The sequence below is a fragment of the Myiozetetes cayanensis genome, unplaced genomic scaffold (assembly GCF_022539395.1).
Source record: "Myiozetetes cayanensis isolate MyiCay16 unplaced genomic scaffold, myiCay2020 scf2-11, whole genome shotgun sequence".
NCBI lineage: Eukaryota > Metazoa > Chordata > Aves > Passeriformes > Tyrannidae > Myiozetetes > Myiozetetes cayanensis.
The window spans coordinates 81087833-81114057 of NW_026087411.1; the positions used below are offsets into that span (position 1 = coordinate 81087833).

General features: G+C 40.0%; 1 protein-coding gene across 1 annotated transcript; it reads right to left on the reverse strand.

Moving 5' to 3' along the window:
• Nucleotides 1-1902: 1902 nt before the first annotated feature.
• TPBG (trophoblast glycoprotein) lies at nt 1903-9542 on the reverse strand. The gene is made up of 2 exons (XM_050314447.1): nt 9328-9542; nt 1903-8557 (listed from the first exon to the last, which is right to left on the reverse strand). Exons 1-2 carry the CDS (start codon nt 9351-9353, stop codon nt 7285-7287), a joined length of 1299 nt encoding a protein of 432 aa, XP_050170404.1. The 5' UTR covers nt 9354-9542; the 3' UTR covers nt 1903-7284.
• Between the last annotated feature and the right edge of the window lie 16683 nt (nt 9543-26225).

A 26225-nucleotide genomic window follows, 5' to 3' on the forward strand; every position in this document is an offset into this window, starting at 1 on the left:
AACAGAAAGGGACAAACAGGAAAAGGGAAAACCTGAATGAAAGACTAACAACAGATAAAACCTTAATCTGGTTGGTCATAAAAATTCAATATTTGATTTTATGCATGACTTGTTTCCTACCTTTGCTTACCAATGTGAAGTAACCAAGTTTGGTCATAAAGGTGACGGAAACAAATCATCTGGGTTAGGGATGATTAAATAAGATGGAGGAGAGGAAGGATATTCTGGATAGATGGTGTTAGAGATCTCAATCTGAGAAACGACAAAGAGAGAAAAGGCTAGAGAATTTCAGACGTTCTTACAAGTATTTATATTTTCTCTCAAGTGTATACCAAACATATGCCTTTTCATGCTGAAGTTTTTTTTCCACATTTCGTTCAATTCACCAGTATAATTTTCCAAAAGGTGTTCAACAACTTTTGAAAATAAAGCCCCTTTATGCTACTTGGAAAGCAGAACCTCAGACTGGGGCTACTTTGGAAAATCTTGGCCACTCAGCAGCAATTTGTGTGAACTTGTTGGTAATAGTCACACTAGGTGTGCAGCAACATCAAGCGTGTCTTAAGTGCTTCTCAGAGGTATACCCACTCCATTTAGGCACTTAGGTCCCCTTTCCAAAGTGTGAAAAAATATAGGACCCTAACCTAGCCAACAGAATGTTCTGGAGAGATCAGTGTGCCTTGGATTCTACTTCTCTTCAGTCTCCTAGTTTTACATTATATAGATATATTTATACATGTATGCGTGTGTGTGTTTGTGAAATGCATATCTGTACATATAAAATAAAAATTCTTTTTTTCTGATGTTTAAGAGCTCTTATTCCCCTCCAGGTTCACAAAAGCACCCACCTCTGAAAAGAGAGAACCAGAAAATCACTGGGGTAAAGTCCCTGACTTAAATGTATAACTATCTGTAGGATACGGTTACTGCTCCTATTAAGGAGAATGAATGAAGACACCTACCTGAAGAAAACTGTCAATGCAGTAACTACTTCTTCTTTCTTTTTCTGTCTTCAGAACAAGCTTAAATTACTCACATGCCCCAAAGTGGTGTCTGTTCTTAGCAGTCTTCAGACTGCTTACAGCATTCTTGCAATAAATGGTATTTTTTCTTATTTTACTATTTCACTACCATTACTTGATGGGTTTACATTGTCAGCATGAAATATACACTGACATTTCTGTTGAAATGTCTATTTGACATCTGATAATGTCAGTTTGACATATGAGTTCTTTATTGTATACATGCCCACGATGTCATGCAAAGCTACCATGGTCTATGCCCTGCTATGCCACAGAAGAGAATTTCTATTAGAACAAATGGAACACCTGAAGTAGACTGTGGACAGATACTAAGACAGAGCAGTCCTATGATAAAACCTAGGACAGATCAATCTGTCATGTGCAAACCCAAACAGTCTTCCATGTTTGCTGTCCTAGGAATATGAAAAAAAACCCAGTAGAAAACACAAGACTAAGTTACCAGCTGTGCTCCTGGGACAGCCCCAAAAAATCACTCCTACCTTTTAAAATTTCAGACATCTGCACTAGCTATCTACGAAAAGATAAATCGTGCTTCCCTTTGAATTTCCATGTCATTACAACATACATAATTGCATTCAAAGAAGTTGAAGAGCATCAAAATGCTTTTTTTCCCTCTGGTTTTCACCCTCCATTCTCTGTTTCAGCAGTACTTTTCATTAATAGTTCCATCAGTAATAACAGTGCCTCTATATTTCACTATGTAAATATGTATTTGAAGACTTTAAAACACAGTTTGATCTAGTCATTAAAAAGCAGAAAATACATAACTGTTAAATTTAGAATTAGAAATTTGAAAATCAATACCCCATATATTAAAACCCAAAAATCTATCGAATTATGTCCAAAATAACAATAACACTTAAAACGCAGTTCCTTTTATTCACTGGCCAAATTTCTTTCTAAACAAATCAAACAGGCTGTCTAGATGGACTTTGCTTTTTTCCTATTTTGTCATGCAAATCCACAGCACAATCACCAATTTAAGCTAAAAAGAATACAAACTACACTTTTAGTAAAGACCTCAGTATCTGTAAGGATTTACAGGAATAAAATCAAGAGGGTAAACATACAACATTTATAAGCAATCTGGTAAGTATTTTATTGGGGTTTTCTTCAAGAATAATTTTTAATTAGGAAACCAAACTTCAGTTTGAAAAAGTTACAGCTGTTTTTCGCACATCCAAAATTTCTGTAATAGTGAAACATTCTAGAATACAAGATTTCTAGCATTTTCATCACTGTATGTATTGCTAATTTATTCAGATGCTTTCATGCATAATTACTAGAAAGACAAATCTGTTATTCTGCTAGTCTATCATCAGAAAGGAAAAGCTATCTAGTGAATACTTTGAAAAATATGAATAATGGCAAGTATTAAATTATTAACCGTACCATGAGTACACTGTCTAAACTACTGGTTTAATTTTCTTAATAGCTCGTTATTTCTATTTAGGCTAACATTAGGAATGCAAGGCCTGATTTCAAGCTTTGCCTACGCAACAGATGACTTCTGGCATAGCAAGGTTTTCCAAGGATGTGACAACACGTAAATTGTAACACAGTTGAGAAAGTCGAAGTCCTTTTTAAGGACATACTTATACTGCAAACCCGTATTCTTACTTCTAAAGGGTTGGTGGGGTTTTTGCCAATGTGCGAGAGAAGTGCTGTTAGGATTATTGTGTTGATACAAAGCATCACTTTTCTGCTACTGCTGTATTGACTTAAGAAGCTAACAGAGTACACTTACTTCTGTATCACCAAAGGGACCCTCAGCTCCCACGTGGTTTAGGTCTCTTTTCTGTGCGAAATATCTGATAAATGCTACATTCTCCAAGCATTCTGCTTTCTCTCTTCCTTGGTGGGCTTTTATTGTTTGATTTCAAGCCAAGGTCTTGGCAACTAGTAAGCAGAACGTTTGCAAAAGAAAAAGGAGCATTAAGTTATGGGCTTGATCTGGTCATTATTAAATCAGCAGGCACTGAATTAAATTAAATCTTCTATGATGTTTAACAAGAAACTCACTTTGGAAACACCTGCATTACAGATATTGTAAGATGGGATGCAGCTTGTTAGCAAAATCTATTTATAGCAACAGGAAGAAATTAGATCTATAAAAATGACTAGAACATAACGGACAGAATCAATCAGCAATTGTTCCTATTCACAGCGTTGTGATTTCCAGTGCTGACCCATTACGAAGAGAAACCTGTTTCCTTTACAAGGTTCTGCCTTCCACCTTCTCTCATAGAATATAAGTGTCATTTTGAAGCTTGAAACCAAAACGTTTTTCTTACCAAACGCTATTTTCCTTCATCATATGCTGAGAATGAATGGTTCTTCTTGAACATTCAGCTGCTAAAGAGAAAAAAAGTGCATATCAAATTTTCATTCTGTCCAGTTTGACAAAGGCTCTTTTTTCCAAATTAAGGTTTGAAGGGAAATGAAGACGCTAAACCTCAATACATAGGTGCAGTCAGACTGATTTCTCTACCTGTGCAGATTCACGATATTCTTTTTAATGGATTTCCTGAGAAAATGAGGCAAAAAAGAAATTATGCAGATGCATAAAGACCAGAGTATACTACAGGGAAAATGCTGGTAGAATAATGAGGACTGGGATCCTAGTGCAGTCATATTTTGAATAAAATTTTGAATAAAATGCCTGTTTTCAGTGACATCTCAGTCAACAACAGAATACGGGTCTGAACAGACTGCTACAGTAGCTGTCACGTCAATGGGGACTGTCACCAGTGCTTAAAAGGTAAATTACCCTGAATGAAAACATTTAAAGCACTTCTACAAAACTTCAAACCACTTTCTGGATGCCAAAATTATTGGTAATATTATGGCTTGGTGAAAAAAATGCCAGATGATCTAATATAAAGCTACCTTGGATAAAGAAGGATTTGTGGATTTTCTTACCTGGCAACAGCACTGATTGAAAGTATTTTAAGAAAATATATTAAAACTATGTCAATTCCTTGTGCTATTCTAAGAAAATTTTAAGCTTGTTACAACCAAAAATAGTTTTAATAAAGCAGCTGAACCTTGGAAAAAATCATCCTTTCCACTTCTTAGCTTTGCAGCCTTCCCTGAAGCTTTGCCCACTACTTTAGTCTGGATGTTTTTCAGTGACAACTGTGTCATACAGAACTTTTTAAGGGTTTATGTATACAAAAAACATTTTAGAAGCATTTAGTACTGCATATGTTTTATTGAAGAATGATGAAAAAACAGCCTTGCTAATTAAGCTGCTCTGGAAATAGCAATCAATTAGAATTTCTGGTGTCAAAGCAGAGTAAGATTAAGATTATAAAATGTGCTTCAGAAGAACCTTTACACTCATGTTATTTTAGATTTATAGTTTTTAACCAAGTTCCCAAGTACTGTGGGAGCTGCTTTTTCTGTGTCTTCAGAGTACCACTGTTAAGTGTGAAAGGAAAGCAAAACAAATTTCAAGCACTGTTTATGAAAAGGGATTTAAGATCAAATAATGCATTGTACAAAACACCAAAGCATTCACTGCTGGTCAAACACAGTAGGAGAACATTATCCACCACAACACTGACACATGCTAAATGATACATCCTAATAAATACACATGTAAGCAAATGACAAAAATTGCTTTAAAGTAGCAATTACCAGATCTCTAATAAATTTCTGTTACATTGACTTTCTAAGTTACAAAAATAATAGTAATAATAATCTTTAGAATAATAAGTGTAGTATAACAGTTTACACTTGCCCATTTTATAAATACTTGCTCCATTGGTGCGAAACTGCAAGTAAAGTTGTTGCCTGTCCTTACACAGCTCTATAAATGCACAGGGTTACATTAACACATCACGGATAATTGCTTTTACTGTAGTTACTTTAAAGTGTCTGTTAACAAAACTCAGGAAAATGCCCAAGAATTGGCTTGGTTTATACATATTTTGTCTACTGTATTACAGGAGCATCTGAAACTAGGATGATGCTCTACTCCTCTTGGCACCATACAAGTAAGTGTAAATTGATAATCTCCGAAATGACCGATACAACGAAGCACACCGTGTAACTACTGTAAATTCTAGCTTCTTACATAAACTATCTGATGTACACCAAGTATGAACAGTTTGCATAGGGGCACAATAATAGTTCTTCACACTGGTATTTTTATGCTATTCTTTAAATATGGGCAGCTAACATTCAGACCAGCAGTCTGCCTTTTAAGAATCCACAAACTTAATTCATATGCTGTTAACTAGATATTGCTCATACATTTAAATGACAGCAGGAGAGAAAGGTTATCACTTAACTTACATTAATTGTAAAATATACTGATTTACAATACATTAATTGTATTTAATATCCATTGTTTTTTTTCCTTTTAAGGGTAAATGCACGAAGCTATATAAAAAAATCACTACTGTTAAATAAATCCAATTTTAAGCAATAGAAAATCAGTCTGAACCAACTTGTGCTATTTGCTTTGTCTAAAGTTGCAGAGATGAAAAATGCTTTTGAATAATACTGATGGCCCAAACAGATTATGGTTCTTCTGGTACTTTAAGGGCTATTTTATATTTATGAGCTCTTACCAAAACCACACATCTGAGAAAGCTGTCACTTTTGAAAGCGAAAAGAATTAGCCAGTAATTCATAAAATTTGAGAGATGCTCAAGAGCTTCAAGTAACAGTGATCATGGAAAAAGCTCCACAGATAAACTGATATATAATAAGTCACATCACTTTTACAGCTGGTGTATTTTTTTTTCATTAAGAAACTATAAATAGATTAGAAAAAGTGCACTGATTATTGGCAGCCATTGGAAGATCCTTGCTAATCTTTTTATATGTCATCATAATTGCATATTAAATTATGCATTTAAAGGGTTTTTTGCATGCTTTATCTATTTACAAGAAAATGCATTCCCAAGCAAGTAAGAAGCATGAGTACCATACCATACTGAAATGCACCTGTTAAATGCTTTAAGATAAAGTTCCATCAAGTTACTAGATGTAGATCACAGCAGAACTTCACGAGTACAGAGACCTTAAAAAGGAAACAGTTAGCAATCTAATAAATGCTGCAGTGATTTATAAGCCTAAAGCTTGCCAACTGTACAAATGAGTTGCATTTCATTTACTTCAGGGCACCTAAGTATGTTTTTTTTATAATAAATAATTAAATTCAGGTAAAATTTTCTTTAGCTAACAAACTCCAGAATTTTTTTTTTTTTTTTTAATTTGGAGAAGCCCTTCTGAAAATTCTATTAGCTTGTACTTTCCCAGCAAGGTGGACCTTAGCATGTCTCAACGTCTTGCAGTTGTTTTGAGAGCAGACTGCGGGGTTTGTGCCAAACAAAACTGCTCCCATCATTGATCAGTGTAATTCTTCTAGCATATATCACAAAATATGTCAAACATATGTCTCTAAGCTACATATTCATATAAAATTTTATTCATATTACTACTGCAGAGCTATTACTTCTGAGACCATAGTGCTATTCACATTCTTAGATGTCCATACATTTCTCATTGAACAGCAAACGCAACAGTTCTTGTAAGACTGTTTATTGAATTGAACAGTTCAGAAGGAGATGCAGCTTAGACGCAGTTTGTATAAAAAAATCTCTCAATTCAGGTAAACTGCAATCAAAAATATCTACAAAATAGTAAGAGACTTACTGAGATCATAAATTTCCTAACATGTAAAACTATACAGTATTTGTGCATGCTCACTATTCAGTTTCCTCCTATATAAATGAGGAGTTTTTAAAAGGAGTTTGTTTCTTAAAATCTCAAAGTAGTCTGTGAAATGTAATCATCGCATCACAATTCCGATATACAAGACCAAAATTGGCACAGAAGGACGTAACATCTTTTTCCCAAAAAATTGAGGCAGCTTTTGTTGAACGGCATCTGCGTCGGTAAATGTTCTATAAACTCTGGTGGCTTTGGAGCATCCGAGAAAATTCTTTCATTTCTTCTGACATCTTGAAAAAAATTTCCCACAAGTACAGACAGGCAAGGCAGAAAATAGGTAGCAGCTTGTTTCCTACATACAGCTGAACGTCATGCTCAGCTGTCCAGCTTCTCAAAACAAAAATGAACTTGAAATCACAGGGAGGCATATCCACCCCAGGGTACAAGCATGTCTGAGACTTCTCAGAAGAAAGGGAAGCAAGCATGAGGGTAAAGCATAAGTCTACTTTTCATGCATAGGTACTGTGCTCTGCCCTGCATCTGGGGCACTTTATCAGACATCTGAGTTGGAGCTGAGGTTTGTTAACCTGGGGTCTGCGTTGATCTCGTATCTATAGTGATAGCCCTCCATGTGATCCCTACAGGCATCTCTGATGTTGTGCATCCATTTTTTGATTCCTTTTCGGTTCAAGTACAAAACCAGGAGGAATATGGCCCCAATGAGAGCCAAGACTATCCCCAGGAAGACGTACGAAGTCTGGAGCTGGGAAGGCAGGTCTATGGGCACAGAGCAGTTCAGGTCCAAGCTGTTGATCTTCAGCAGGGCTTTACCCAACATCTTGTCAGGGTAGGCACAAGTCAGGGCTTCTTTGCCCTCCACCTGGTCACTCTCCTTGAGCCAGGCCACCAGGTCCTCAATGGGGCAGTCACAGACCCAGGTGTTGTGGCCCAGGTCGATGTGCCGGAGGGTGGGCAGGCTGCGGAACTGGGCCAGGGTGCTGTTCCACAGCACGGCCAGGGAGTTGTTGCTGAGGTTGAGGCTCTGCAGATGGCCCAGTCCCTGGAAGGAGACGTTCTGCAGCCCCACCAGGGAGTTGTTGCTGAGGTCCAGCTGCCGCAGGGCGGGCAGGGCGGTGAACATGCCGGCGGGCAGCACCAGCAGCCCGTTGTCGGCCAGGTCCAGGCGGCTGAGGTTGCGCAGGGCCCCGGACTGCAGCAGGGTGGCTAGGCTGAAGAGGACGCCGTGGTCGCGCAGGGCTCCACGGAGGGCCAGCTCCTCAAGGGGACTGCCGCCATCCCCGAAGGCCTGTGGGCTGAGCGAGATCAGCGCATTGCCGCTGAGGTCCAGCTGCCGCAGGGCGGGCAGGGCGAGGGCGCCGGCCTCCACGGCCTGCAGGTGGTTGCCGCTGAGGTTGAGGGCGCTGAGGTCGGGCAGGCGCTGGGCGGAGAAGGCGCCAGCCGGCACGTGGGTCAGGGGGTTGCCGGTGATGAAGAGGCTGCGGACGTAGGGCGGCAGGTCGGGTGGCACCGCCGTCAGGTTCCTATTCACGCACTTCACCGTCTTGGCCGGCTCCGAGCACTCGCAGAGCTCCGGGCAGCCGCCGGGCTGCTGTGCCGAGCCGCAGCCCAGCAGGACGGGCAGCAGCAGCCCCAGGCAGAGCGCGCCGCGCCTCGGCATCGCGCCCGGCCCGGCCCCGCGACCAACTTTCGCCCCCGGGCGCCTCCGGCTCCGGGCGGTGCGGCGAGACGGGGGACGGCTTCGGGCAGCCCCTTCTCCGGGCGGGTCCCCTCCGGGACTGGCTCCGCTCCGCTTCCCGCAGCGAGACCTGTGGCAGAGGAGGAAAGCGAGACGGCAGCGGCGGGGCGGCGCGGCTCCGCTTGCCTGCGCCCACCCGCCTTTCCCCGGCCCGCGCCTCGCCTCTGAAACGCGGCTCGCCCGAGCGGCACGGACCCCGCGGCAGAGCGGGCGAACCCGCCAAGGAACAAGTTTTCGCCCACTTCCAGCTCACGCCGCCCCCTTCTCAGCCGGCCGTCGACTCCGCCGGTGTAGCACGGGAGGAAAGCGAGGGAAGGGGAGCGAAGGGTCTAACCCGCCGCCACCCACCGTGTCCCGTTGCTCCCCACCTGCCGTCCCTACCCCGGGGCTCTTCCCCTCCCCTCCGCTCCGCGCCACGACGCTGCAAACTCCCGCCCGCAAACCCCCCGCGGAGCAGAGCGGAGCCAAGCCCGGTCCTGGTCCTGGACCCCGTCCCTCACCTCCCGCCCGGCCTGCGGAACAAACTCCGCGGAGCACGCCGACCCCGACTGCCCCCAGCCCCGCCGCCAACTCCGCGCCCACCCTCGCCGCGCCTGGCCCTGCCTCCGCTGGCAGGAGAAACCAAGCCCCGCCGGCCCCGGGGGAGCCGCCGCCCGCGCCTGCCCCGAGGGGCGGCCCCGCCATCGCCCGCGCCCCGCCCGGCTCCCGCCCGCCGCCCCCGCGCTCCGGATCAGCCGCCGCTGCCGGCAGGCCTTGTCTGGGAGCCCGCTGGGAGAATCCGCTCGGCCCCCCGTTCCTGTCGCCCCCCTCGCGGCCCAGGTGGTGCTGCCGGAGACTCACCTTGGCGCCGAGCGGAGCCGCGGCATGTGGAGCCGCACCGTGCGGTGTTTCGGCCGCGGAGCCGCTCCCGGCCGCCGTGCGAGGGGAGAGCCGGCGGCGGCGAGCGCTGCCGGAGCCCCGCGATCCGCTCTCCGCCCCGGCAGCGCCGCACCTGTGCTTGCCCCGACGCGGCGGAGCCTGAACGCCGGGCGCCGCTTCCCGCGGGTTCCACGATGGGCGCGCTCCGGCCGGCGGCAGGATGGGGAATCCCGAGGGGTTTCCAGGGCGGGGGCGCTGTGCCGCTGCTGGAGGCGGGGGGACCGCGGGGCCGGCCGCTGCCCCCGCGCGTCTGTCCAGGGATCTCCTTTCGGGAGAGGGGGGAGCAACAGCAGCCGTGAGATACACAAACCGAACTCCAAACTAAAGCAAAAAAGACCACAAAAAACCCAACGTGGGATTTTTAGAAGTCCTAAAATAAATAATAATAATAATTTTTTAAAAAGGAAAGGACCCGCATTGACAGCTCAAGCTTGAGATTTAAACTTTGTTATGGTGAGGAAAAGCCTAAATACCTGCCCGTATATAAAATATTTACCAGTTTCAGCCTCTGACTGTCCCTGAACAATTCAGGTGGTACAAATAATGACTAATTCGGGATATTTGAGGAAAACATGAATGGTGTGAGGTATCACGGGGACTGTATTGAGCCACTGATCCCTAGGAAGTGATTGAGATTATTAAATAATATCTAATTAACACAAAAGACCTACAAGTGTATTCAAATAGCCAGTTTCAGCAATGTGAAATGGAATGAGAGTTGGTAACTCCTTTGGGCTTTCCTTCCCCTTCTACTGACTGCCTGCACAAGATTTCCTTCTTCTCATACGTCAGGGTTATACTCCTGCTTTTCTGATAAACTAGGTTCCTTTTTTTGGTAAAGTCAGCAGGAATCTCAGAGCTGCCAAAAGCCATAGGGGAACAGATAAATCCAGAATGAAGTCTTGACAAAATCGGCCCCAGAATCTGGAGAATACTGAGCTAAAACACTGGTTTCTGTAGGATTTTTCTCCTCTCTCTAGACTGATAGTGTTATTACAGTGCAGAAAAGTCTGGGGTTGGGGTGGCAGGCAAGGGCTGCCCAGCTGATAGAGGAGTGTGCTCTTTAGATGAAGATTATGGGGAAAAGGAAATTATTATGGGTGGTTGAAGCAATAGTGATACAAGTGAGATCTTGGATTTGCCAGCAGTTCCAGAAGTTTGGGAAGTTGTTCCTTTGATGTTGAGTTAAAAAAACAGTGGCACTACACTGCAGGAGATTTTAGTTTGTTAAAAGGTATATTTAGAAAAACAAATAATGGAAAAAATTCTTAATCAGCATACCCACAACTATAATTTATAAAATGTTTAGATGCAATATTATTTTGAATTAAGTAATAAAATTAAGAGCAATTACACTGATCTGCTCATCATGCTGACCATACTTTTCCTAGTAGTTCCTGGCTCCTTATGATTGTCTAGATGGGATTGTGCCTCTTGGCCTGCACAGCAGGTTAGCTCTTTGGGCAGGGAATGTGTTTATGTTCCATATCTATGGAGTGCTCACTGACAGGTGCTTGAATGTGCTGTAGTAATGCAAATAATAGATAACAAATATTTTCCTATTCTTTCCTATTATTCCAGTGGTAAATTGTACCTGTTAAGCCTGATTAAGCTTGCAAGAGGAAAAAAACCCACTTATAATCTGCTCTCTTCTCTTCTTGTTTAAATAAAACAACTTTTCTCAGAGGCATACTCCAGAAAAACAAATGTTACTTTCTGGTGAACACACTTATACTGAGTGTATTTCTGTGTATGCTGAGTGATTTCCTGGATGTGTTTGTAATCTGTACTAGGAAAATGAAGAAAAAAACCCTGTTGTGTTGTCAAGTCAGTTTTGGCTATTACAATTGATTGATTCATGAATTTGCATTGCAAAGCCCGTAGAATCTAATCTCTTAGGTTTTTTGCATAAAGGTTATGCAAAACTTCTGCCTGAGTTAAAGTATAGGATTTGAACATATATCATCTTGGCTAAAGGGCTCCAACTGGAAGTTAATTTATCATAAAGAAACTGTTCCTGCTCCTGTGGCTAATATTCCTAGGCATTGACTGAGAAGCTCATTTTCAGGGATTGGGATGGTTGAGGTAATGCTTCAGTTTCTCAGTGGTTCTGCGGCTCCAGGCTGAGGCTGGATGACATGCTGGTCATTTGCAATCATAAGTAAACCTCTGGCCATCCTCCTCCAGACAGTTAAAGCTTGCTTCATGTGACAGTGCTTGCTTTTGAAAATCAGTACTCCAGTAATTCAGCTTCCACAAAGTGAAAGTGTGACAACTGCCTAAGGTGACTGCAGAGAGTCACAAGGACAAATTGTGATAACTATACCGCTTGACCATTTTAGAGTTGCTGTTCCCCTTTTAATGTTCTCACCTTAGAAAGGAATAAAGTGGCATTCGTAGATGCTTATGCCTCTCCACTCTCCTTAGGAAAATCTGGAGGATTATTTTAGATATTCAAATTTAAGGCTATTAATTAAGGTAATTGAGATGGATACCATTCTGAATAATCTCAATGGCCCTTGGACAGATACTAAACAATGCTGGATTCCCCTTTTGAGTGTCCAGACTGCAGCTAATATCCAAGGAGTTGGAAGAGTTTGGGGTAGAACTACATGCAATAACAATTATATTTTTATTTTATTTTTTATTTTCTTTACCAACAGGGAAATTTATATTTCTTCAGTGAAATGTTTCTACATTACCTTAATATTGCTTGAAGATACTCAACACTTCATAGGAAGTGACTTTGGAAGGGTATTTACGATGTGCTAAAGATCATACACCAAGTGAGCAATTGCTCAGGCAGCAGAAATCTCTTCTTTTACCCACAAAAGTGGAAGAACAAGCTGCAAGTTCCTTTTGCTACCTCACATAGAGAGATCCAGCAGGTCCTCCAAGGGACACCTGTTTTTCTTGGGACTTGGCTTCCTTTGAAGAAACACCATCTGAATCCTTAAGATGGTACCATAAAAATACGTAGGCAACCAAATGTTGCATCATATTCTTGTTTGAATTTTATTCAGCATTCACATGTTCACACCTATAAACATTCAGGTTTCAGTTTTCTTTTTAGGCACCCTTAAACTTGCATAATAGTTTTTATTGAAGCAAGGCAGATGACAGTCTTTAAGGAATCTATGTTTACATTTTTTGTATACTATCCATTTTTTTATTGAAATAATAAAAGTTAATCTAGCACAGAGAATATTGATTTTTTAATACTGTGAAAACATATTAAACTTTGCCAGAACTAGCACAAAAAATATTTTAGCCAAAAGTAACCTTTTGGGGGGGGGGAGTTCTTTAAAATATGTTAACGTGGTATCTATAATAGGTCGCTATTGTAATTTCTGGAGACTCCTGCAGGCCTTAGATGGGGATAGAAGGGACAACAGAAGACAAAGCACCCCCACCTGAATGTGAGCAACACTGAAAACTGGTGAAACTGGGAAGACAGACTCTACCTGCTCCCCGTGTTTCCCTCTAGTGTTTTGTTGTTCAAAACAGTAAAACAATGTGTGACTCAAATAAGAGTCTTCCTCCAGCAAAACTGGCTACCAGAGCTGGAGTCAAGAATACACTAGGAAAAAAGACTTGGGAAGCAGACTTGCTGTATTCTAAGTGCTGCCACCGTGTGCATATCGCTCTGTCTATACTCCAGCTCTGCATGCTCTGACATGTAGAGTATCCGCCACAGGGACCAAGCTGAATAACCACTTACAAGTTCATTACAAAATAACTGAGAACTAACTTAACATGCTTAAACAGGTCAGGCTAAACTTTCAATCATGGTTTATTCTTTCTTTGCTCAGGAGCAATGGGTGTCTTACTTTCACGCTATCTTTGATAGATTCCTATATGCATTTTTAATTTTTTTTTTTTAAATTCTAATTTTAATTATGCAAATTTGGTTCTATGACCTAGGCTATGTTCCATGTACATTACTTAGAGTAAATCACTACAGCCAGTAAAACTCTTCCTTCCACAAAATAAGACTTTTGAGTTTAGTCCTTCTTGAAGGACCAAAATGACCTGCCTCCTGATTACTGCTTATTACTCTGATTTGCACCACAGGGTGGATAATATAAGCCATCCTTCAGCTGGAAAGCTTGTGTGTTGTTCATGTCCATTTGGGATGTCCTGTCAAAGAGCAACAATCTAGAATTCTAATGGCAATGCTGGAAAATGGGTTGAGCGAACTATTTGTTGGGTTAGTGTTGCTCTGTGCCATGGCAACCTGCCTTGCTGCACACACAGTGGCTCCCAGCTGACACTGAACTCAAAATCCTGTTTGATGGGCCAACTTGCAATTTTGTCTGCATTGCAGTGTGTGAAGAAGGCACCAGGTTGGATTGAGGTGATGGGTTCCAGTTCACATTTGCCCGTGGTTTTAGGGGACTCTTAAAAAGACGGCATAGGCTAAGGCAGTCACCTAGCTGCAGTGGGGAAAAGAAGGGAGAGCTGAAACACGTTGCTTTCTCTCCTGGCTCTGAAATGCAGAAACCCAGATCTGCAGGGAATTTGGGCCAATGTGTTCTTCACACTTCTGTCGACAGTCCCACTCGTTCCTCACTCTGCAGGCTGTGCTGTGCCGAGGTTTCGCAGCCGCTCACGGTGCCAAGGGTGTTTCCCGGTTTGCCCTGCTTCCCCAGCAAGTAAGGGTGGCTGATTTCAGCACACAGGGCTGCAGGAGCTTTAACGACAGAGGACTGCAAGTTGGGAGTATTTCCATGTAAAGCCTTTTTCATCAAAACCTGTTCATCTGTTGAAACTCAAAGTCTTTGTAGGGGAGAGTTGACTTTGATGAATTCCTCATTAAAAAAAGAAAAAAGGCATATAAAAGGCTCAGCAGATTTGAGAACATATGGGGTTTGATTCTCCACTGTCTTACACATTGTGCTGTTGTTTACAATCTGACAAAGCAGACGTAAAATGCAACCTCACTGCCTGGTTAAGATTTGCCTCCACAAGTATGATTGAATACACAAGATTAAAAAGCTTGTCAAATCAGTCCCCTGCATCTTTTCCTCCATTATCATTCATCATTTGTTACCTGCTTTCCACACTGTGTCACATGTTGGTTTTAATATAGTCCTCCTCTACCGAAAACTTCCTGTTTTGCTTTGCCTTCCCATCCTTCTGCTTTTATCCCAAGTCTTTGCATCTTTCTGGTTTACTACATCTGATATGTGTTAAAAGGAATGCATTCTTAGAGGTTGAAAGAGGGTGGGAGGAACAAGGGAAACACTGATTTTTTTGTGGGGGTCACACATTCTGTCAGCAAAGGTGGAAAATGATACCTTCCCTACCCTTTAGCGCTGGTGACTACACCTGAAATACTGCATTCCATTCTGGCATCCTATGATTGGAAAAAAAAATCACAAGAAAGAAAGAAGAAAGAAAGAAAAGAGCAATAAAGGTGGTTTGGAGGCTAGATGTACAAGGACTTACTTGGAAAGACTAAATTAACTTTTGAAAATTTGGGCAAAGGCTTGCCCAAGCAAAAGGCCACAGGAGATACTTCTTTTTCAAAACAGACTGTAAAACTGAGTGAATAGGGGAACTAGTTATAGTACTTCCAGGTGGATAGGGGTGATTGGATGAAATACTGAAAAGAAAAATGCATCCTTGCTATGAGATATAAATTTACCTACACAATAGAACTGTATCCTTAGTACACTGTATTAGTGGTAGTTTGTTGTACCTAGTTAAAGAAAGTACTTCAGAATTCCTAGTAGGTTCCCTATCCTGTAATCAGCTGAATAAACAAGTGAACACACGACTCTAAGACAGATTTCTGCCAGTCCTGGGAAGAGTCTCAAAGACCACAATGGCAGATGGGTGTATGTAAATCTGTATGTATGAAGGGCAAATCTTTTTTTTTTTTTCTTGACTGCTTCTTGCAACTTTGGGAATCTTGTTCCTTAGTTCATGGTTATGAACACTTACAGGTTTTTGTGCAATTTCTCACTATTGCTGCAGTCCAAGAACCTCTAAGGTCCAATCCTTGTGTCCCTTGGAAGTCCACTATCCACATGTAAGGCCACTCTGGTGACAGACTGAAAGCTAAAGGGAACTAATGGACTGAGTGTTTTTAAGGAATATGTGTCCTTAATTTTTTATTTCTCTGTTGCTGTGACATCATGGCAAAGAATGACAGGGTCCTCTGCAAGTATGTATAGGACAAGTGTCTGTTCTGGTACTCTCTTTCTAAAGAAAAGTAAAGACAGAATCAAAATGCCTCAGCTCTCTTTGTCCAACTTTGCATGCTCAAAAATATGGTAGTTTTAAGGATTTAATGCAATAGTGAAGCATGATTTATGTCATCACCAGCTAACTGGTGATTAATTAATCTTACTGGGCTTACTGAACTATTTTAATATCTTTTATGGGTAATACATGCATTTTACATTATAAAAACTAATTATCAGGTCGATGTTGTAAATGATTTGAGGTCTGCCCATCAGGTGTATTACTTCTGAATATAAACTGGGGAGAACTTCAACACCAGAGAAAGAACCGAGGTCTCATTACGGCATAGGAGAAAAGTCCGTGTAGTCCAGCATTTTGTCTCTTATGATGGCCAATACACGTTGCTGAAGAAAGACATTAAATTCTAGTCAAACATGGACACCCCAGTGTTTTTTCCCAATCTTTCCCCAAGATTTTTGTGGCTGAGGCACTTCTTAAGTCAGAGCTCAAAAATCTTAAGGATGATGAACATGAGCACTGACATTGGCACAAGCCAATCTTTTCACTTGAAAGATTTTACCATCAAAAGATTCTTCCTTAGTTGACATATGCTTCTCTGTTAATCTGAAGTTTGAAAACAAAATTAAGAATCCTTAATATCTTGAATGTTTTAAAACCAAAGTAAAACTGTTACAAACTCACATCATCTCTTTTCATTTTCTAAGTCTGAAAAATTTCTGTCACAGAAGGACAAAAGAATGGAAAAAACGCAAGTGAAGCAGAGGACCTGGTTAATCCAGTTACATTCTGTGGCCAAACAGAGGTGGAGAGATGAAAATAAAGGAGACAAAATTCTAAAGTGTTTAAATTGTAGTTTTTGTATATAATGAGAAACAGAAAACATTTAATTTTGTTTTAGACCTATTTTTGATCTATCTTTCCCTACAATATAACCAACAGGTGACATGAAAAAGTATTTAACATTTTTCTGGGAGAAATTCCATTTTTAAGCAATTCTAGTTATGAATTTATGTGATCATCTGAATATATTTATTCACAAATATTTATTAAAATATTTTTTACAGAATTCAAAACTTCCTGCCTTTAAAAATTAACAGTTGATCTAATGCTAACCACATTAATTCTGGTTTTCTGTATGTTTGTAATACACTTCAGAACCATCGTGTGTGCTTGGTGTTGTTGAATAAACTGTTAGAAACACACTTGCACAATATATGTCTTGCAAAGTCCCACAGATAAAGTTGTTGGATTGTTTCTTTGTTTTATTGTGGCCTCCTTGTGCCATATTTACAGAGTGAAGATGCCTTGAAGTAGGTAAAATGGGTTTCTGAAGCTCTTTGTCTTCTCTGTGTGCAGAAGGTCTCTATAAAAATGCAATATTGAAGTGATATTTTGATGAGGCATACTAGTTTCAGAACGAACCATATAGACCTGCAATTTATTTAACAGGTATTGAGGACAGCAGAAACTAACTGAGACTGCTCTGACTCACTTTTGGGACAGAACAGTCACAGCCTAGAACACAGACTAAGACTCTTAGTGCCCATATCATTTTTCCTACAATTCCTACACCCAAAAAGGCAAAAGGAAAAACAGGGTTACAGAAGCAACATAACAAAGGTGTTCTTGCTGAGGCTTTCCTGCTTGAAGAGATTTATGATACGAAATTAGATCTGGTCTGGAAAGAGTTCGATATGTTAATAGTGAGTAAATAATAATGACACTTCAAAATTAATGTGGTGCTGGGGAAAATGTCCAGAAAGCAGTTGTTAAGATGGTTAAATCATCTTGGTCAAACTGGAAAAAAAAAATCCCAGAGAATTTTTAAGTGCTGGATATGTTTTATTGCTTCTTATAGAAATCTGATGGCACTTATAACCATCACACTGGGTGTGGAGGTCTTGGCTGCATTTAAGTTGCACTAAATGATACTATCTGTGAGTGCTTTCTTGAGGGGAAATCAGTTTCAGTATTTAATAGTAATTTTAATGTGAAAAGGCCAATTTTTAGTAATTGCAAAAATACAGGGACATGCCTTGTTGCATTTTTATATTCCTATTCTATAATATATAAATATATATAATATAATATAAATAATATAATATATATATAAATATATAAACTGAAATGGCATAGTATCTTGGAATTCTTGAGGCTGCAAGTAAAACTTTTTTTTTTTTTTAATTTTACCATTCTACAGTGACAGAAGAGTAGTTTACCCTCTTTTTTGCACTTTCAGTATTCTATTTATTTCTTTCAGTCAACATGTTCTTTACCACATGCTTACTCAAACTGCAAACTCATGCACCTCTACAGAACTGCTGCAAGCCAGGAAACAGAACCAGGCAAGATGATAGGAGAGGAAAAAAGGGTCAGGATGCATTCATTTGCTCTTCACTGTGTTTCCAGCTGAAACTCATCAAGTATTAAAAAAGTAGTAATTTATTGCTTTACATAGAGATAGCTTTTCTATGTGCCATGACAACTAAATCTCCAGTCAGCTGGCATTTTGTCCATCATTTAGTATCAGTTTGAAAAATGCCTTCACTTTGCCAATCTTATGTTGCCAAGTCACAGTTGAGAGTCATGTGAGAAGGCAAACTCAATAGCTGGAAAAATACAGGAGAAAAAAGACTGGCCTTGGACAAGATTTTATTTAATGCTGCTAGGAGATCTAGTGCTGGTTAGATCTGTTTAAAAACCCTGTATTTTTATGCTCTTCCTTCAGGAAATAATATGTTAATGTACATAATGCACACTGCCAGCTGCTGTTCTTCACAGCTGTGGCTAGAGCTACAGGCATCACAGATAACCTGCTCTGAGATAATTCAGGTATTTCTAGCCTTACAGTGAAACCTGCAGCAAAGATAAAAGCTCTTCCAAGTTTTATCTTCAGAAATGACTGATATTAAGGAGCCCAAGTTTTCCAGTTTCTAGGCCTTTTTGATGTTTTTGAAAGTTGCCCCCATATTCTAGCAAACCAACCAAAAAGCATTCCCATTGTTTGGTATGTAATCTTTACAGAAGATATTGGCACCTGGGACCATTATGCACACATTAACATTAGCAGACATTCTTAAATGCTCTGTCCCCTCTCTCTGCCCCTTACCTTTTGAGGGCAAATATGATTGAAAGCTGATAAATTGTTTTAGAAAATAAATGATGGATTGATTTTTGGCTGCTCTTTAGCATGCATACAAAATGTTTGCTTTGGAAAATACTTCATATGCAATCATACATTGACACTTTGTAAGCACTTCCATCAGTCTTATGGCACATGTCTTTCCAAAACTCTCCTTCATGCATATATCTCTATGATTTTGCAGATACTTAATATTATTCAAAAAAGTTCTTTCTTCTACCTAGAGTTAATAAAGGGCTTCAGAAGCAGATATAAAATCAAACTTGGGTCTTCTGGAATCAGTGATGTTGTTAACATCACTCATGATCAACAGAGCTAAATACCTTTCTTCTTTGCAGCAAAGAGAAAAAAATGTAGACCATGTCATCGTGGACAATTGTGACCAAGTCTTGTCTGTTTTAGTGATTTTGTGACAGTGATCAAATAGAGCTTGCAGTGCTTTGTCAGCCCTGTTTACTAACTCTGAGGTTTCACAGATTGCCTGAGAAGCAAGCAGCTCCTTGAGCAATTTGACAACCGTAATGTGACATCCATCACTTGCATTCTCCTAAAGCACCAAGTGCCTCTCAGCTTTGCACCAGGATGCTCAACTCTTTTGCTCCTTCACAGAGACCTGCATGGCCATAACTGACTCCTTACCTTGCGTCATCTGCCCCATGAACATTCAGGTCACATCTTGACTCGTCTTTTACGCTCACAGCGAGGTATACTTTATACTTTTATTTTTCAGGCTGAACAAGCAGTTTGTTATTTTCAAGAATGCTCTTAAAGTCATGCTCCTCTCCAGTGACAGAATATTACTACCTTCCAGGAGCACAGAATGACTACCAGGGCTACTGGCCACAGTTTCATGAGCTAAAGAATTTAGTGACTTGGTAGGCAGTGACAGTTTCCCAAAATCCCATGGATCACTTTATCTTGTTCTTTGCCTTAACTCTCAGCACTTCATTATGGGTCTCCTACATCTCTTTGAAAAAGTCAAATAAACCCTGGCTGTATGGTGTCTGCTGACGGAATATTAGTTATTTACATACTTGCCCTGGACGGGGTGTGATTATTTTTGTAAAAGTGTTGGCTGGTGTAGGAAAAAAGCCTGTGTAAGCAGAGAGGGGAAACTATATTTGAAAAACTCTCACAAAAGGCTAGGACTGGCATTTTAACCAAGATGTGTGTGAGACAATTGATAATATAAAGTCTTGAAAGCCACAGGTGATGTGACACTCTGCAGACATTTTTAATGGAGGCAAAACTCTGTAGAAATGTTTTCATCTGGTTACACAATTACTTATGTTGCAGGCTCAGAATTAAATCGTTTCCTAATTCAGATAGGACGAAATAATCCCCAGGTTTTATAGTTGCCATTTACACTGGTAGAGATACTGAATGTGAAAGCTAGAACAATCATTTTGTCATCTCAAATCTTTTTCAGCATTCTCAAAAGCATGTTAATTGTTCTGGTTTAATGTTAATTTCTTCCTGGTTTAAGGCTTTGTTTTTTTTCTTCAGGTTCATGCTAATAGGCTAATGAATAATCCATCAGCATGTGAATTCAGATTCTGATTCTGTGTGAAGATGAATTCTTTTATTCAGAAAAAACCCCACACTTTAGCAAAAGAGCAAATTTAGCAAATTTAGCACACTTCAGCTAACCTTGTTGTGTTTTCAGGAGTTTAATTCATTCATTGTAAGTACCTAAATTCTCAGCTCAGGGCATTTTGTAGGGCTTCTATTTCCTCGTTACAGGGATGTTCTCATCCCCAGTACTCACAGTTGATGTCTCTAAAAGGTAAATTTACACTGTTTGTAGACTCTTGTCAAAACAATGAAAGTTCTATGTATAATATCAAAATATTGCTCTTGGGAATAGGGAGAAAATGCAATTAGCATTTCTTGTTATTGACTAAATTTTGCTACTCCGTCTATAAGGTAAAAATGAGATATAAATTAGGCTATGCTTATTAAATCTCATGTCTTACCTTGCCAAATGTAATCCTAGAGAAGGTTTATTAAGTGTTCAGGCAATGCCTTTAGTAGTGAAACACAAATGGGGAGAATGTATCCCATAATTACTTTTTGATGTCAGCTTTTCCTTGGAAGAAAAAAAAGTATTTCAATTATTTAATCTAAAAATAAAGATAATTTGTAGAAAGCAATACTGAGTGTGTGAAAAGGTCAAATGTTGAGCTTCAGAATAAAAGAGAGCTAAATTTGTCTAGGCATGTGTTAAATGCGTTTACCAGAGATCTTTACTTGGATTGGGAAGAGAAAGGAGCTTTTCATTCAAATAATAAAAAAAAAATAACCTTACGTCAAAGCTTGGAGTAGATTTGAACAAATAATTTTTTCTTCATTTCAATTATGCTTGCTAAAGGCTGGAACTTTTTTTAGGCAGAAATGTCAAGTAAATTTTGATAGGAGTATTTTTAGTTTGTTAAGCCTACAATTGACTTTCTGTATCTGAGTAGTTGACTTGTTTACCTGCACTAATAAAACAATTCTGGTTCTGGAAATCTAACCTGTCTAACATTTATACACTCAGGTTTGTTTCTATTTTTGGATTAGTATAAAATCACTTTCTTACAGATCTATACCACTTCTCTGCAAATGAGCATGGGACCATGTATATAACTCCATCCCGTGGGGAAGAGAGGTGATCCATAGGAGAAAGCTTTTACATGTGCATTTCTTAGGCTGTAAGTTCAACCATTATACAGATTCCTTTTTTTTTTTTTTTTTTTGTACTAACCATTTCCTCTCTGGCAGAGACATGTACCTGTCTGAAACCGGTCATGATGTGTAACATGGAAATGTTATTTCCTATCCATAAGTTATGTCGAACTGTACCATGCCCTGTAAGATACAACTGGCAATCAGTGAGGCATTCACACTCTGTAAATTTTAAGTCAACCAGAACTTTTCATTTTATTTAAAGTTCATCACTTAGGTTTTCTCCTTTTGTTTCTTATAGTTGTTGTTTCTTATCCACCTGCTGTAGCTATTTTCTTTTCTGTTGCATACTAGATTGCTTTTCTGTGTTAACATGCTATTTTTATAGGAATGGAATATAATTTTTCTTTTTTTTTTTTTTTTTGATATAAACATGTTATATAAAACACCTGGGAGGCTGAGAATTCCAGAGATGCATTACATGTAGTTGAAGTAAAAAGCGTGCTTTTGTTGCAATGGGTAGAAATTATTTCAGGTGCAATGTTAAATGCAAATTATGAAATATATTATTTTTGCTTACAAGATGATCTTTGTATGAAAATAGAGAAAAGCATTATTTTGACAGCTTACAGGACTTATTTACTGTTTCTTTTTGAAAAGTTAATATCCTTGAGCATTTTTGATGAGGCATGTTCATTTTTACTAAAGTGACATCAACCTCAGATATGGCTCTTATTACAGTGATGATAGACTTAATTATAGAAAGGGAATTACTCTGCTGGGTCAGAATGGATGTAAAATTACAGAAGCTGCTTGACTAAGTTTCAATGTTAATTCTACAAACAGTTCCATATGTTACACTTCTGTTCCTAGCTGTGTCCCAGGAAGTAAGCTGCACTCCAAACTGGGCACTGTCTATACAGAAACAAAAAGAAAATCAGTCCTGTACTAGCATTTTTGTCAATTGAAATGTTTCTACTTGCCTGCTGTTTAGTGTAAGAGTAACAGAAATCCAGATCCTTGGGATAATGCAGTACTTATTTCTCATTCCATGGGAAAATTTTACTTTATAAAAACAGGTAATGAATAAAGAAGGATTACAGGTACTGTTTTATTAAAGCAACTATCCTGTGCTGTTCCTCTGAAAGGCACTGATTTCCATTCAAACAGAGTTAGGGCTGAGCTCTTTTAACCCCTTCCCATCCCTTACTAGTTTGTCACTTCCATTTCTGGACTTTTCTGAGAGCCTGGTTAAAGCTATTCACCAGATTGCGTTGCTTAGGTCACAGCATTTTATTACCGATGATGTTCCTTTTTGGTACTTTCCTATCCGAAATACATCTACAGCTTTCATGGCTCTCTGATACTCCCCTTCTGGACAAAGCAGCCTTTCAGCTGTTAAAAAGATTCTGCAATAATGTATAGAGCATCCTGGAGATGCCCCATGCTTTTCTTTGACTTACCATCAAGAGCAGGCTCTAGATGGTATAACAGATGTATTAAGTGTTAATGTTTCAAAGGAGTCATCAGATTTATGAGCTCAGCTGAATCAGTTTTTGTTATTATCGGCATTTTTCACAGGATAGCTTCAAAACTTACATTTTGAACAAGCTGACTGCAACTGGTTCTAACCTTGTGCAGTTATTGGTTTCCTTCTTTCATTTTTGTCTAAATGCTTCATAAGGAGTATTGGGATTTACATGTTTATCTTACTTAAGAGAATTAAAATGTTGATACCATTTGGCACAGGGCATGTATCTAAAGACAAACAAAAAAAGTATTCTGAGGTAAAATGGCTTGTGAAAGGGGTCATAGTTGTAAAATTACTTAAAAGTGATTTTAAAAGTACTTATTTTAAAGTAAAAGTACTTTGAGTCAGCCCCATTTGCTTAGCTGCCTGTCTGACTTTAGTGTATATGGTTATATTATAAACTGTATATATGTATGTCTGAATGATGCACAAACACTATAAATGCCTACTGCTGCATGATTTTAATACATATACTGGTAAAAAAAGACCAGTTTGACACATTACAGAGTCACTAGCCTGAACTTTTACCAGCAGCTGTAATTTTACAAGGAGGCTGTCCTGTCCCCCGGGAGGCAAAGGATAGCAAAGGAATGCTTTCCTCTCTCCTTGTGCAAGTGGCACAGGCAGCTCGTGATCACCTGTCTTTCTCACTGAGAGGTATTTATCTTCTCAGTATTCCTCTTGCAGCATGAGAGATGCACTAGGAGTATTCTCTCTTGTATTGAGAGAAGAAATTACCTCCTTACCATTTCCCAGGTAGGGCATGAGCTAGGCATGAGCCAGCTGCCTAGCATTTCAGCTGCATTGTTATAGGCATTGCTGTGCTTGCTGCCTGTAGGTACTGATAAGTGACATGTAAGTGTGCTATAGAATGAATCACTGCTGTTTTTTAAAGTGACCAAGCACTCTGTTGAAGGTAACAGGATGATGCTGGTTTGTAGGTTTTCAGGAAAAATTCCTTAAAACATTTTATTGGACTTTCCTTCATTACATACCTACATTTTAGGATCTGAGAAAAGCAATCCTAGATGAAGTGTATGAGGTCACTCCAGATTTTTTTTCTGCTTCCTTAGCTGATGGGAGAATAGTGGGTTTGTTTGTTTATCTTCTGCTGTCTTAGCAGCTGGTAATTCCCATTCTCCTTTTCTCTCTAGATTGTTTTTTCCTCTGCAGGACAGATTGGAACCACAGACCTAATCTTCTGCTACTTTATATCCTATGCAGCCACTTACAGGTGTGCGTGTAGTGTCACCTTACCAAAATGGCAATGCTTTACAGAGATATAAATTAGAAGGCACAAGCAGAGCAAGCAATATAAAGAGCATAGCTACGAGATAATCAAGTGCCAAGGAGAGAGAGAAACTAGGTTTAAGTCTTACACCATCTGGACATGACTTTTTGTGAGTGCTTATGAGTTTAAAATATATGTAGGTGCTGAGGCATCTGAAGGTTCACTGACATATGCCATTTTTATGTGATCAGCAGCTGAGTCCCAGATCAGAGATTTACTAGCTGTTAAAGGGAGATAGTCCTTAAAAGACTGGAGCACACAGATTAAGCTTCTTACTTTTCAGAAGCTGCTTTTATAGAAGTTTTCTGTCATTTTCTTCCCCTCCAGCCTGTCTTTTGCATAAAGTAAACTAACTTTGGTGTTTGACTATGTGTGAGGACATACAGGAAAATGCTCTTGCGCAAAGATTGCGCCTGTACCGGTAATACAGAGCTCTTTGTTGGATAGAGTTGAGAAAAAGCTGGCCATAATCTGCCCAGGCTGAAAAAGACTGAATGCAAGGCTTTCAGTCATATAAAAGCAGGCTGGAAAAAGAAAAGGATGCTGTGGAGGGCTTCTAACAGCAACATCCTACAGAATAACAAGTGAATCATTACACTGACCACATGATATCATTAAACCCCATCTATTTGGACCTGTTTATTACAGAAATTGTGTTTTGTGTCTCATCCCTTTCACCACTGTGCAACACCAGTCACTTAAAAATTCCTTATGGTTCACTTATTTCAATACCACCTCTGAGTGTCTGTTCCCCAGCCTTGTTTTTCTATGCTTTGGTGGGAGGATAGCACAATGCCACTTAGTATAAAATGTGCCTGCACTGGTTAGAACATCAGAAAGGTTTTGTTGTGCTGCCATATAGCCAAGCCAAGACATAAGACAATGCTGAGGTGAGACATTGCTGTGAATTCTTTACTAAGGCAACTAAAAGATAGACAAAAATAATTTCTCACAGGTCAGCTCTTTAAGGATGCTACTGAGTTACAGAGGAAAACAGGATCCTGGGTTGTTTTTTCCTTTCCTTTTCTTTTTGCTTGAGAGCTGAACCAAGTTTGCTTAATGAGCTTTGGCATGAAAAATGATCTTTATTTCTTCCATTCTATTATTTTCTGTAAAAATAGAGCTGAGAGAGCAAGGAAAAGTACCTGGCAAACAAATGGGTATATTCAGAGAGAAACGACCACTTTCCTCAAGATAAAGCAAATGTCAGGGCATAGTGGGGCTGGAGGATGGAGTGGCAGGGGCTGCCCTGAGGCAGGCAGGGTCTCATCACCACAGCAGAGAGGGCTCCTGGGGTTTTGTTAAGCATGTCATTGGTGGGTGAACCGATGCCCAGCACTTATAGCTGAGTGTTGCCTCTTGTTTTCCTTCTTTTTAAAAAAATTTGATATGTGAAATTTTTTTATACATAATATTTTCCCATACTATTTTGCAAGACAAGGAGTCTGTACTCCTGGCAGTCCCTATTCCATTTACACTGTCATTATGTGAAAGGCTAAAGTAGAACTAGTATGGTGAGCTGACCAGGAGCTTCCTGGTTGTCACAGTGATTTTGAAGTATTTTACTACGTATACTGAAAATGTTACATACCTCTGCTAAAATGTCCATTTGCAGTCTGGGTAATATTATGCTAGTATTCCAGTTTTATTGCTGTTAAGAAAGACATTAGAAGAGAGCTGTGAGCTGTGTAACAGAGTGTGATGTATTCCACATTTTCTTTTTTTTTGCATAACTGGCCCACAAAATTCCTGCCTCTCCATCCTATCCTCTGTCCTACACATTCATTCCAATGTCTGTGCCGTAGTTCTGTTGTGCTCAGGCACATCTGTGAGGCTGTGCTGAAGACAAGATCTGGTCTGATTTGTATTAAAAAGAGGAGAATTATTGAAATCCATATAACATAAGGATGTAGTGTAGATCTAGCAATGTGGGTCTACAGTATCTTCACTGACCTGAGAAAATACTTACTGGCTTA

Coding starts and splice junctions, on each gene's coding strand:
- TPBG (XM_050314447.1), bottom strand. CDS start 9,353: ATGCCGCGGCTCCGCTCGGCGCCAAG. Junction 8,558..9,327: donor CGGCTCCGCTCGGCGCCAAG/GTGAGTCTCCGG, acceptor CCTCTGCCACAG/GTCTCGCTGCGGGAAGCGGA.